This window comes from Xenopus laevis, chromosome 1S (genome assembly GCF_017654675.1).
Source record: "Xenopus laevis strain J_2021 chromosome 1S, Xenopus_laevis_v10.1, whole genome shotgun sequence".
Taxonomy (NCBI): domain Eukaryota; kingdom Metazoa; phylum Chordata; class Amphibia; order Anura; family Pipidae; genus Xenopus; species Xenopus laevis.
The window spans coordinates 127218274-127233360 of record NC_054372.1 but is presented as its reverse complement, the minus strand read 5'-3'; the positions used below and the strand labels follow the sequence as shown (position 1 = coordinate 127233360).

The 15087-nt window shown below is 36.1% G+C and overlaps 1 protein-coding gene across 2 annotated transcripts in view; it reads left to right on the top strand.

Annotated features, from left to right (window-relative positions):
- Positions 1–15087, top strand: part of LOC121399446 (contactin-associated protein-like 4) — a 183851-nt gene that overhangs the window by 132173 nt on the left and 36591 nt on the right. For both annotated transcript variants that reach the window (XM_041580166.1, XM_041580167.1), the window contains 2 exons: positions 7326–7445; positions 12037–12234. In XM_041580166.1, the coding sequence (XP_041436100.1) occupies positions 7326–7445; positions 12037–12234 (318 nt within the window). The remainder of the gene's footprint in view (positions 1–7325; positions 7446–12036; positions 12235–15087) is intronic.

Genomic DNA, 15087 nt, shown 5'->3' with positions numbered 1-15087 from the left:
AGATCTGTTATCCAGCAAACCCAAGGCCCCAAGCATTCTGCATAACAGGTCCCATACCTGCACCAATTCATAGTAATACTAAAATGTTTTTCTATCAATTCAACAAGTCCTCCATAGACCTGAACTGTGTTGTATATTGAACTGTGTTAAAGGAATTACCAAATCAATATAGTATTATAGTTCAGAGTTACTGCTGAAATCGAACTTCCAAATAAAAATCGGGATAGACTGCTCAAAGCATTTAATTCTGTTGTTCTGAACTGGAAAATTTAAAGGAACCGAAAATGCTTTGATAAATGTATTACAATTCTTTTACAACTCTTAGTAAAATATTCAGTTTGCCACTAGGACATTCTGTGCATAACTCTGTGAACTGCACAAGAGTGTTTCAACATTTAAAAGTACTGTATTTATATTTTATGTTCCATCTATTTTAATTTTGTTTTGTGTTGTTTGGATTCAGCATTTAAGACTTGATAAATAGCCTGTTTCTGAAATGTTTAATTTATTGGTGTTTTTGGGCAGCTACATTGCTGTTATTACCTCTGGCCTCCGTGTACTTGCTGGGTCATCCAAGCATCTGTCTGAATCAATATCAATATTTCATTGCACTTGCACATTCAGCTCATGCAAATAAGTCTAGTTGTTTTGCATTGTATATTTTACTGGAGTGATATATTTGCAGATACCGTCTGTTTGTAAATTAAGCCTGTAGATGTTCATCTTATTTTTCCAATGCCAGTTCATCATTAATAAAACAGTTTCTTTATACAGCTGTTGTCTTTCTGCTGGCTTTGCTAATAGAGGGTTTTAGAATGTAAAAAGAGCAGCTGTGTTCCTGCAGTGCCCACCAACTCATTATTCTTTGTTTAAAGGGCAAATCAAATTCCAAAGTGATTTATCTGAATACATTTTCAAGTCTCAAGTTTCAAGTTAGCCTGTCTATGTATGTATGTCAATTTATGCGTATAAAAGCAGTATCTGGTCATAAACTCTGGATTTCCCCATGTATATTAGTGGTATGTACTGTAGCACACTGCTCGGTATGTGTAGTATTCTTGTCTGTCCCTAGATATATTCTTGTCTTTCAAATACATTTAAACTCATCATTTACACAAATAGGTACAAACTATATCAAATGCATCCAATCAGGCATTTGCATTAAGACAACAATGTGTATTTTCCTCTTCTGACAAGTATTTATTCTTGCATACCTTAATATACTGGCACTTGTAACTGAGATCTCTGTACTTTGGGTGTTATTTACTAAAACTCAACTTTTTCAAAATAACGCTATACGGGCCCCAAAAGCACATAGAAATGCCCTGCAACTCCAGACTGATTATTAAAACCAAAATGTTTAGATCATAATATTCATAATAGTCAGGGATTGTGCATTATACTAGAGTGTCATATAATACTGTATATCAACTTGTTTACCTTTTTTATTAATGACCTGGAGGTGGAAGTGCTGCTAATACTAAATTTCCATGCAGGATGCAGCCACTTCCATGTTGGATGCTGCAGAGTGAAGTTGGAAAACTGGGCAGCAAACTGGAAAATGAGGTTCAATGTGGATAAATGCAAGGTTATGCACTTTGGCAAAAATAATATAAATGCAAGTTATACACTAAATGGCAGTGTGTTGGGAGTTTCCTTAAATGAAAAGGATCCTGGGGTTTTTGTAGATAACAAGTTGTGTAATTCCAGGCAGTATCATTCTGTGGCTACTAAAGCAAATAAAGTTCTGTCTTGCAACATAAAAGAGCTTTAACTCAATGTATTAAAACATAATTTTGCCACTTTATAGGCCCCTGGTAAGGCCTCATCTGAAGAATGCAGTGCAGTTTTGGGATCCAGTCCTTAAGAAGGTTATTTATGAACTGTGCAGAGATGTGTAAGTAAACAGGTTAAAGGGATGGAAGACTTAAATGATAAGGGTAGACTGTCACGGTTGGGCTTGTTTTCTCTGGAAAAAAATAAGCTTGAGAGGGGACATGATTATTCTTTATAAGTACATTAGAGGACATTAATTGGGGCATCTTTTGAGACACAAATCTTTACTGTTAAAGGGCTGTGGTTGCCTTGGGCTGGTTCAGAAGCCCAAAACACATTGTACAACATTTCTAGTCTTCTTCTTTAGTTAAGCTTTAGTTCTTCTTTAAAATCATGACCCCCAGCAAACAGTGGGACTGAGTAACTTTAAAGGGGCATCCCTCAGGTGCCAATGTAACAATTTTATTTTTTGAAAAATAAAAAATCCCCCCCAGCCGCAAATGTTCCAAAAATATATGGGGGTTTTATTTTTTATCTTTTTAATAAATATCTGTAGATGGGACTCGCATCTCTAATCAGATTTGAAGTCTGATCCATGTGTAAAAAATATCCCTTAGTTTTACGGACAGAATGACAGAAGTTGTTTGTTAAGAACCTATGGGGAAAATGTTGATTTTTTTAATAACTGGAAACGTGCCTACTTGTGTGTCTAAATACAGTAGGTTTTATTTTTTCATGGATGAAATGTCCCAATGGACACACAACTCTCCACTTATTGCAAGTATCATAAAACTCTAAAGACAGGCATTGGATTTGTTCCCTTACTGCATCCTATTATCGTATTGGTGGAAAGGGATTATTTCTTCATGGATAGTATGTTTTGCTCAAAAGATCTATAGCAAAAATATGAATACACATTTTTTGCAGTTCAGCAAAAGGTGATAATTTTAAACAAGTTTTAATACCAAATTTACATTGATGAAAAGAGAAAACAAGATTAGTATTACATTGATGATGTTTTATATACTACCCACTGTAAAGTCAGCATGCTTATTTAGACAAGCCATGTATGAAAAAATAGAAAGAAATTGAAAGAAAAATCAACCCAATGATAATCAAGTTTATTTATGGTACAAAAAGTAAGTGTACTATTGCGGCAGCTTACAGACATTAGTCATTTTATTTTACAAGCATTAAGAAGCTCTTTAAAGGGTCTTTTTTGGCTTAGTCCATGTTTTTTTATGAAATATCAATGTCCTTTTCATCAGATGGACATAAATATGCTAGATTTGATTGGCGTTATGCCCCCTTTTCAGAAAGGAAAGCCCTGGAGCTATAAACACAGGGGCTGCATGACAAGGGATCTGACTGACCAGCAGCGAAATTACACTGGTTTATATATAAAGACGGACAAAATCAGATGCAGCTGTGAGTGGGTGAGAAGGAATGAGTTAAGGCAGGGAAATGCCAGGCTGGGGGCAGAGAAGGACAGAGATGTGATGTCAGGGGAAGAAGCAGTTCACTTCCTTATCTTCTGAGCTTGTACACACATGAGGCAGTGCTCTCTCTGTAATATAATGTTTTTAGCTGCAGTATATACTGTACACATTAACTCCTCAGTAAACTACTAGCATTGGGGGTAGAACTATTTGGGCAGCTGTTTGTTAGTTTCTTGCTGTTTATTTGCCGTTTAACAACAGTTAATCTCACTAGTCACCGAGACAGCATGGAAGTCAGCCTGGGCCCAACAGGCACCCTCTGTATTATATTGAAATCCAGCTGTGACACTGAGCTGCTGCTACTGCAACTCAGTAGAATATACAGAGAGCTGTAGTTGGATTATACAGACAGGGCGGTGGGCAGTATTTCTATAGATATTGTTACTTGATTCAGATGTTGATTCAGCATTACAGATGTTATATATATATATATATATATATATATATAAAAATATATACATAACCAATTTGTTGAAAATACCGCACTCACAGGACTTAAAAAAATATTATAATTTATTACACTTGCCGGACTGACGTTTCAGCTGTAACAACAGTCTTTTTCAAAGTGTTAATTAACCATTCAGTGCCAACTCAAATACCGTGTGGCGGGAAATGCCTTAACGGCAACTCCCACAATGTGACAAAATGGGAAACGAAGTGACGTGTGCATAAATTGACAAAAGTGACATTGTGCAATATATATAATATAATTTCAATAAAAAACGTGCGTCAATAAATGATGTGTCTGTAAAAACAATAAAAACAATTCATTGTACCACCATAATTCTTATTCCCTACCAATTTTACCTTTTTTTTTATAATGCCATCGGCCCATTTCAGTGTTCTGTACCGGGCCTCTGGCTCACCAAGTATGTCAAAAATAAATCGATACATTCAAAGTACACTCTATCAATTACTAATGGAATACTTCCTGTGCTGTCAAAATAGTTACATTCAATCACTCTAAATTACCCTGCCTATAGTGCGGTCAAAAGTGGCTTGATGGGCAAGAGTCCTGCAGGAGTAAAGTGACAAGTGGCTGCCTGGTTATACTTGCCCATCTGACCCCTAGCGGTTGGGTGGCTGGCATGTCGGTAGTCTGGGAAGGCGGATGGTGTTTGATTATTGGCAAGCATTCTCTCTGGGAAAAGGGGTAATTTCACTTCATGCTTTAAGTTTGCATAAAATCGATAGCGCCTGCAAAAAACAAAAATAATAATAATACTACACTTAGCACCAAGTCGCTTGCAGTTTCACGCTACCCAGCTAGCATAACAATTGGGAGTTAGAGGCGATTTCACTGTATCTGGGCAAGTATATAGCATTAACAGCCCCCACAGCATGAAGGGCTGCCACAGCGCAGGGGCCTCCACAGCATGGTAGGGCTGTCGGAGCGAGGAGCTCCACAGCGTGGAAGGGCTGTCGGAGTGTGGAGCTACACATCGTTTAAGGGCTGTCGGAGCTCGAGCTCCATAGTGTGGAAGAGCTGCCGCAGCGCAGGGGGCTACACAGCGTGGAAGGGCTGTCGGAGCGAGGGTCTCCACAGAATGGTAGGGCTGTCAGAGCGCGGAGCTCCACAGCATGAAAGGGTGGTTGAAGCGCAGGCTACACAGCAAGGAAAGGGCTGCAGCATGGAGTTTCACAGCATGGAATGGTCAGAGTGCGGGCTCCACATCGTGGAAGGGCAGTCGGAGCTCGGATCTCCACAGTGTGGAGGGGCTCCGCAGTGTGTTTGGGCTGTCAGAGCCAGGTCTCTACATCGTGTGTGGGCTGTAGGAGCCGAGGTCTCCACAGCGTGCTTGGCCTGTCAGAGCACGGGTTCTCCACAGCGAGGTTGGGCTGCCCGAGCAGGTCTCCACAGCGTGGTTGGGCAGTCAGGTTGGGCTGCCCAAGCGGATCTCCACAGCGTGGATGGGCAACTACAGGACCAGCATGGTAAGTGGTTGGTTGATCTTACCCTCTGAGCCAGGCAAAAATAGCTGGAGGGGGTTCTTTACAGAGCGGATGCACTGCTATGGAAAGAAGCATGGTAAGTGGTTGTTGACTTTACCCTCGGAGTTGGGCAGATGGGCAGGCTGACCTGCACTCCATTGTTATTAAAAGAAGGGTAAGTTGGTATTTTGGATGGAATCAAATTGCCTACCATGTTAGAGTCATAGTCCACCATGTGGGCAGAGTAAATGGGGATTTGTAGCAAAATAATGCCATGATTTTGTAGGCCAAGTCTCCTGGCCAAGAGAATGTTTTAGTAGTTTTGGGTTTTTTGTGCTCATCCAGTTCTTTAGCAGTGAACTATTTGGGCTGATATGTCAGGCAACCTAGTAGGAAGTCCATCTTCCTATAACCTGTCCAACAATTACACATCCACAGCTGGCTATGCCGGCAATTGGACATGGTCATAGATTAGTTAAAGGTATTTCAACAAAGGAAATGCTTGGATATTATGTGAATATTTAATTTTCATTCTTTTTCTATGTTTTATTAACTAATAACCAATAGTGATAAAGTTGTGGTGGGGACGAACCCAACTGAACGTTTCCAGTTGGGCTCGTTGTGGCGGTAGGACCTTGCCAGAGTACTGCACAGGTAAAATTAGAAGAGGAAAAATGGAGGTTCTCTCCTGTGGCTCCACATTTAAAAAAATAATTCTCAAGCAGGACACTGGATGACAGATTTTAAAAGTTTGTTGAATATTTTTTTTTCTCAAATTAGGCAGCAAAATTAAACAAATTAAAATTTGATCTGTAACATCATTTTATTTCACTGTCAGTAGTAGAATGCATCCATTAATATGGCATTGTAGGGAATAAAAAACAATAGCTTGATAATAGCACTACTTGTATATGCAGAGCTGTACAGCAGAACAATATGGTAAGAGATCGATCAATACAATATGATAATAAAATACAAATGCATGAGCCTCTGGGCTTGAGCTGGGTAATAAAATTCTGTGTAAACAGGGCTGACAGCTGGGCACCCTAGACAACCTCACGCCACGTTTCCCTCCACCCCAGCGTGAGATTGCAATCGTACATGTACACACACGTAATGACAGCGGGAGATTGAAGATGCCGGGGTAATGAGTGTCCAGTAATCGAGGGAAGCAAGGGCCTGGACTAGGGTTATGCAGGCAAGAGGTACGTGCTTAGTGCCTCACCAGCGTTGCACCCCAAGCACGTGCTTCATCTGCCTACCCCTAGTTCCAGCCCTGCATGTGAATTCCTAAACTCATGAATGGTCTCTGCATCCAAATGCCTGTGCTTACTGACAACTGTTAGTTTTTTTTATCCCAAGCAGGTTTTTCAAGTAAAACCCAACACCTAAAACCTGTTGAACTTTTTTGGAGAGTTTAGGAACTCGTGTGCTTGAGCCTGGAGATTTATCAAAATGTGAGATTAGAGAACACCACAGAAAAACTCACCTGCTTTCTATTCATTCCTATGGGATTTTAAAACATATTTATATAACAGATAAAAGTTAGAGTTCACTATTTAAAAAAAAAAATTAAAAACCCTTTTAAAAATTTCATAGGAATGAATAGAAAGTTGGTGACTTTTTCCTGCAGTGTGTTCTAATCTCACATTTTTGTCAATCTGCCTCATAGTGCATACATCTACTTGGATATTGCATGCTTAAACAGGTTTATTACAATATATATTAAAAACAAATGGATGGACACTACCATCCACCTAATTAAGCATGTAGCTAACAGATGTTAAGGATTTTAAAATACTTTTTTTTTGCCTATATAATTCAGTGTAAAGTACATCTTTTTAAATGACTTACAATGCTAAGTTTCCAAAACTCAATGATCCCTGTGCAATATTGCCTGCTTTAATCAAACATTTAAAACAAATATACTACCTGTGTATTTATACATTACTGTTTTTGTGTATTCACTTTTCCAAGAGCTGTATATAAAATTAAAAACAATATATCTACAGTTTTGCATTGATGTACATGTTTACATGTAAATGTAAATTGAGAATATTAAGAGCAAAATTTTTTATAGGTTGATATTAATTAATGTACATTTATGTTCTGTTTTAGCTATTTATGAAAAATCATGTGAAGCATACAAACATAAAGGAAATACATCTGGATTCTTTATTATTGATGCCGATGGAAGTGGTCCCTTAGAACCATTTACTGTGTACTGTAATATGCTAGGTAAGCATATATTTTTGCGTGATAACAGAAACTGTTAATATAATTATAGCATAGATTATGAAGTAATTTATAAGTCATTCACTCTTTTTTCCTGTGACTTAAAGGAGAATAAAAGATTACAAATGTTATAGATTTTGTTTTGGGATTCTGTACCAGTCCAAGGCAACCACAGCTCTGTAAAGGTCCCCATAGATGCAAAGATTTTTCTTGCCGAACCACCGATTTTAGCGAAGTTAGTGGGATTCGAACGATCGTACATCTTACGATTTTTCGCCCGACTTCTGTAGAAAATTGATCGGCCATGTTTAAAAAATTTTTTCGGTCCCTGTGCAATATATCTATGTTTGCAGGGCCAAGCAGGCAGCTACTAATATCGCCTGAAATGGTCTTTTTAGTTGATGGACAGATGGTACATTTAAACGATCATTTAGAGATAATCGTGGTCTCACGATAATGATTGGATCTTTTAAAAATCTTTACATCTATGGCCAGCTTTACAGTAAATATCTGCACCTCCAAAGATGCCACAATGAGGGTCATTTATCAACACTGGGCAATTTGCCCATGGGCAGTAACCGATGGCAACCAATCAGATTGCTGCTTTCATTGTTCTACTTGCAGCTGGCTTTAAAAAGCTATATATATATATATATATATATATATATATATATATATATATATATATATATATATATATATATATATATATATAGTGTGTTCAGTAGCTAGAATACAGCATTTCTACCCATAAGAAATCAGAGAGCTTTCTTTGAAATTTGAAAATTCTGCACGTTAAAAAACCATAGAGAAACTTCTTGTCACTACCATCAAGTATTAGTGCACCATTTTTTTTTTGCACTTGAAAAATGGAAGGTGTGTAGAAAACATGCATGCCTTGCCTCTGTGATGGCCATATTGATGCTGGTGCAACTTATGTGACTTCACCTATATAGCACCTATACAGTACTGTATATCACCATATAAAACATGGTGGATTGTGACAATTTTTTTGTATGTTCTCTTTGCTTGTTCTTAATCAATGAGGTACAGCTTTTACTTTTACTCCTGGCTGGAACATATGTTTATAATCTATCCAGGAAAATGAAAAACAAAATAAACTACAGCAATCTAATGGTTTTTCACTTTCCCCATCTCATTTTTTTTCATTTAATATCTTTTTTACTGAAAGTGTTATTTTAAGAACACTGAAGCCTGGAGATTTTTTTTCTCTACATCAATGACAGTTATCAAGTGATTGCCTTGGGAAAATAAGTTAAAAGGTTAGGCTCTTTCTTTAAATATCAAAGAAATGCATTTTTCCATTCACATGAATTTGATTTATGTCTTTGGTACTCATCAGTGTTTAATGAAACAGGATGATTTAATATGTTGTGTGCAGCTAGAATTGCAGCTACGTTATATATGATGGAAATATCTGGTAGAGGAATTGCAACCAGTCTTTAAGAGGTGGTGGTAATGGTAATCCATTTTATGAGGTATGTGGTTAATCATAAAATGGAAAATCTGGATACATTGATCTTTTCTATGTATTTACATAGTAACGTAGTAAGTTAGGTTAAAAAAAGACACACATCAATCAAATTCAATCTTTTAAATCTATATATATAACCTGCCTTATTGCTAGTTGATCCAGAGCAGTAGTTCCCAACCAGTAGCCCGTTGGCAACATGTTGCTCACCAACCCCCTGGATGTTGCTCCCAGTGGCCTTAAAGCAGATGTTTATTTTTGAATTCCTGGCTTGGATGCAATTTTTGGTTGCATAAAAAACAGGTGTATTGCCAAACAGAGCCTCCCGTAGGCGGCCAGTCCAAATAGAGGCTACCAAATAGCCAACCAGTGCTTGTGTTGCTCCTCAACTCTTTTTACATCTGAATGTTGCTCACAGGTAGAAAAGGTTGGGGATCCCCGATCCAGAGGAAGGCAAAAAAACCATTTGCAGCCTTTTAAATTTCTCTCAGATTGGGAAAAAATTTCTACCTGACTCCAAGAATTCAATCGGACTAGTCCCAGGATAAACTTGTACTATGAGCTATTTTCCATGACCCTGTATTCCTCACTTGCTAAAAAGCCATCTAACCCCTTCTTAAAGCTATCTAATGTATCAGTCTGTATGACTGATTCAGGGATCTAGCTGCTGATTGGTTCCTATCCTACAGTGCAGTGTGCTCAATGCTGCCAGGTCTCCCGTGCACAGCCTGAGAGAGGAGGAAGCAATAAGTGAAACAGATGGGTGGGGCTAGTTGTGTTCTTTGAAAGGGTTTGCTATAAATCAACCTAAAATACTGCGTTGTTATGCACATTCCTTTTATATTTAAACGAATATAATGCACTGGCACATTCTATTTGTTATACAATATGTTTATTTTAAACTATAATTATACTGAAGTGTTATAGATTTTGAGTAGAAGATGGATTGTGCAAATACTGTTAGTAATAATTTTAAGCATGCTTTAACCCAGTTTCCAAACTATCCATCCACCATTTGCTTTATTTCTCTGGATCCTAAACTATAAAGTTTATTTAATTTGACCTCAAATAAAGCATTAAACATTCACATATTCACACACATAATCACGTTACTGCATGCTGATGAATGAGGCTGTCCGAAAACAGTAACATACGTAAAAACGTATATATATTATTTCCCCTCCAGGTAAATACATTACAATTTGACCTCAGTTTTAAATAAGGTATATTTTGAGTGAATGAAATCTTAAATAATAAATATCAAGAGTAGTAAATGAATAAGTGGCTGACATATTGGTTGGTCATACTTTCAACCAGTATTCATTTTGTTTCAATGGGTTATGTTTACTGACATGGCTTGAGCACCAACCAAAATGATGATGATCCACTTGAACCCAATAATGTAGTCTTCACAATTCATGTTATGGCGCATCACACTTTATAAATATCTGTCATGTTAAAACTAAAGGATGATAAAATAACTTCTTCTGTACCTGTTATCTAATGCTATGGTTCCTTCTCATTTACCAAATATTCACTTTACTGAAATTATTGTGTTATAAACTAATGAGTGTTATATATAACATATTTTTTAGTAGCTGTCACATACAGATTTAATTCAGAATGCATTTCACCTCCTTTTTTTCTACATACTTCTATGTCTAAATCATCTTAATAAAAAGTATTTTCCAGGCATTAAATTGCTGAAAACCCCTTGAATAATCCCAATATCTTTTTTACACATTGTTTTTCAATGAACCCCTTCCAATGTGAACTGATAATGAATTCAAGCATGTTCTTTAGTGGTATACAGTAACTTACTTTACAAATGAAAACTCTCAACAAGACAACTGGTAGCTAAATATATAAAATAAAATACTGATGTGTGGATTGTTTCTAAAATTGACAATTGGTGCTGACTATCAGAAACAGACATATATATTTTATGTTTGTATATAAATGCGCTGTATCTGTGAGGACTGCTTAGACACTTCATGGATGTTGTTTATAATTCACTTTGACAAATATATTACATCAGAAAACCACACTGTTTAAAGAATCCAATAACTAGGGAAATTTCAGATACTGTTTCAATTGCTTCAAAGAATTCTACTTAAGGGGACTCCAAAATTAAATGAAATGTGAAGTTTTTCATTCTAAAGTAATGCTTTTTTTGATTCTGCTCTATAATATCAAAAAGAAAAATTATAGTGCAAATTACAGCATTAACCATTAGATTAGGATTAACGGGGATCATTCTTTAAAAAATTGCATCAAAATGATGATGATACTCAGAAAGTTGTCATTCATCAATCATATGGAAGGACAGTGGCAAAGTCCTATTCTTAATGCTATGGTCAGTACTAAAGTGATGTGTGTCTCTATTTTTGTATGTTTCATTATTTAATATTAGTGTGTGGGAGGTTCTTACTACAAATTAATATGCCCCTGGCCCAATTCAGGGTGAAAAACAAAAAACACTGTGGGTTTCCCAAAAATAAACCAAGAAGTAATTAAAAATGCAGAAATACTTTTTAGGACATGCCTATTGGGGCATTTACTCATAGTCCTGATCTTTATGAATTCCTTATTTTTTTTGTGTATTTGGCTGGTACCTTCTTCACTTTATCGTTATTTTTTTGAATATTGAACCATTCATTTATTTCTTTGCTTTAAGTCCTTATTTAGTGTCTCCCTTTCTTCAAGTAAGGCAGATGACCTTCCAGGAAACAAATACAATGTTCTTAACAAATCAGTTATGAGTGCGTAACCAAAAAAAAATGTTGATTGTAAATCAGGGTTGAATAAACAAATATTGAATTAACCCAATTTTGTGTACTTGCATTTTTCGAAAATAATTAACTGGATTTTATACATTTTAAGATGAAGATAGATTTGTGTTCAACTATTTTCCATATCTTAGATGCAATCAAACAGTATTTAGCATGTGTTTAAAAGAGATAGGGGAAGTAAAAACAGACAGAACTTTTCATCCAAAAAACAAAAGTATAAGTACTTATAAATGTATGCATTGTCTTTTTTTCAGGTAATAATTGTAAAATGAGAAACCTAATTATTTGTTTTCTTTCCTGATTAATCAAGACACAACATTAACAGTCATAAGTCACAATAATACAGATATGGTCAAGGTCAAGAATTCTAACAAAGAGAACCCACATGTAATGAACTTCAAATATTTTGCTGATCTGACACAGCTCCAGGCAACCATTGACAATGCAGAAAACTGCAAGCAAGAACTTGCTTATCATTGTAAAAAATCTCGTATTCTACATAAACAAAGTGAGTAACGTTAGGAAAATGTTAAGTATGTTTAACAATTATCCATTGTTTAACTAGATATTTTGCTCCTGGGATGTGATATTTATTAATCTTACAAGTAAGTATGGCAGACATTCCATTAGTAAAATCTCTGGGGTTTTATTAATAATAATCTGACTTGTAAATTTTGGTATTTGGAATTTTAGTAGGCAAACAGTTCTATTTGATTGCCCATAATTCCATTGTTCAATTCATTTATAATGTGCTAATTTGCAATAATTTGCTTTTAATACAGGAATTGATGGACAGAAAATCTGTCCAATGATATCACTTAATTTGAATATTCCATTTTCTTGTTATTATTAACATGTATTTTTAGAACGCCAACATATTGCACATATTGCAAGATATATATTTAGGGCTACATTCACAGAACAAGAGTGGAATGTTATGGCATTTTGGAGCCTCTGTTATTTTCAGAACATTTTTGAAATTGTTTAGTTTCCACTTTTAGTGCAGAAGGTATTGTGCTAAAAACATGATTCACTGGCATACAAGGGGGATGCTGGCAGGGTGAGCCCTTGCTAATTTATTGCGGGATGCAACGTTTTGGGGTAGAACCCCTTTGTCGCAGCACCAGGATGTGCAAGTGTAATTTGTAATTTACCATGTGAGCATTGCCATTGCTGACATTAAGGGGGCAGATGTATGAAGGGTCGAATATCGAGGGTTAATTAACCCTCGATATTCGACTAGGAACTAAAATCCTTCGACTTCGAATATCGAAGTCGAAGGATTTAGCGCAAATCCTACGAACGAACGATCGAAGGATTATTCCTTCGATCGAACGATTAAATCCTTCGAATCGAACAATTCGAAGGATTTTAATCCAACGATCGAAGGAATATCCTTCAATCAAAAAAACTTAGGCAAGCCTATGGGGACCTTCCCCATAGGCTAACATTGACTTCGGTAGCTTTTAGCTGCCGAAGTAGGGGGTCGAAGTTTTTTTTAAAGAGGCAGTACTTCGACTATCGAATGGTCGAATAGTCGAACGATTTTTAGTTCGAATCGTTCGATTCGTAGTCGTAGTCGAAGGTCGAAGTAGCCCATTCGATGGTCGAAGTAGCCCAAAAAACACTTCGAAATTCGAAGTTTTTTTAATTTGGCCCCTAACTGGACATGATGCAGTAGTTGCCATAGGAAATGGTGGCTTTACCCTAAAATAGAAATTCCAGAATTGAATCAGCTGCCTAATTGAGGTCTACCTATCTCTCACTATCAATTCTGAACAACTACTGTCTGAAAATTACATAAATGAAAATTGCATATAATATGGGAAAAAGTACATTTTTGAAAATAGATTTTTCAGGCATTATTTTGTTTTCATTCATGAATCTTAAATATTTGGTCTCAAATGGTTTAATTAACTAGGTAAAACAAAAATGTATTCCATTAACTGTCTTTATATTATGAATATTAATCAATTTTAAAATGCAGGTTATATATATTCTTGCTTACACATGCATTGGAATTACTGCTACAGTGTGTTGTAACGAATGCACTCTTTGTATGTGTGAAAGTTTGAATATATTAGCACAAAATACAGAAATGCTTTTGTAAATGTTCTTTTATCACAGGGCTGTAACAATAAATCAGATTCTGAAAGTCTAAGGGGGCTATTTACTAAACACTGAATGCAAAAATCACGAAAAATTTGTGGTTATTTTTAATAAAATCAGACTTTTAAAAAATCACGAATTGTGAAAAATGTATTAAACCCAGAGGATGGAAAAGTCTGAATCTGGCATCTCAGACATGTCAAGGCTGCATATAAGTCAAAGGGATAAGTCCCAATGAGTTGTGTGCTGGGTTCTGTGCAATAACCCAAAGTTTTTGGAGTTTTCGGGTGAAAATTCACAAAAATTGCAAAATTCATGAAAATCAGATGAAAAAATCGGGAAAATCTGATTTTTTTCCCACAAGCAAATTTTCGGGAAAATGTAATAGTAAATAAGCGTAAAAAAAACAAGCAGATTTTATTGGAGTTTGAAGCACAAAATATTAAGATAAATTCAGACTTTGATAAATAACCCCCTAAATGTAGGACTGGCCCACAGTGGTCTTGACTGGTGACAGTTACAATGCAATTTTTTATGGTCTTTACCACACAAAGGCATGTTGTACCTTAAGCAAAATGAGCATATGTCATTGGAATACTTGAATTTATTTTAGACTTTCATCATGCACTGAAAGTTTACTAAAAAAAGAAGAGAACTATACATTCAAGCTGTGACTTTCAGATGACAAGACCCTGTGAAAAGTCCTATAATTGCGCCTTAAATTTTGATTCATATGCACTAATTTAAAATAATTTGTATATATAAAGCTGTCCATAGACCATTACCATTTTGTTGCACTGGATACCATGTTTGCATATCTTGTGTTTTTGGTTACTTGAGTGGCTCCTTTGTATATACAGTATTGCTCAAATAGGAATTAGGACATTTTTTGGCCCAATAAAGTTTCACAATGGGATTTGCATTTTTTCCAAAATGTTTGTGAACCTATGCTTAGTTTGATATTTTCCTCTGGAAAAAAAGCAGACAATGTTATCATCCACCCCTTGCCTTCCGAGCGCTCCCCAAGTAGCTATGCAGGTGCTGTGTCTATAAGATATTGGCAACCTTTTTTTTATGAAGAACTGTTGAAGCATAGTGGAAAAGAGCTTCTATAACAAGGTCACTGTACATTTTACTACATTATTTGCTATAATTTATCATGACTCAGTTCATAAACTCATGATAAAAAATGATGTCGCGCTGCAATATTTTTATTGACGCGCGTCATTTTTTTTTTGACGCGAGACGCCAT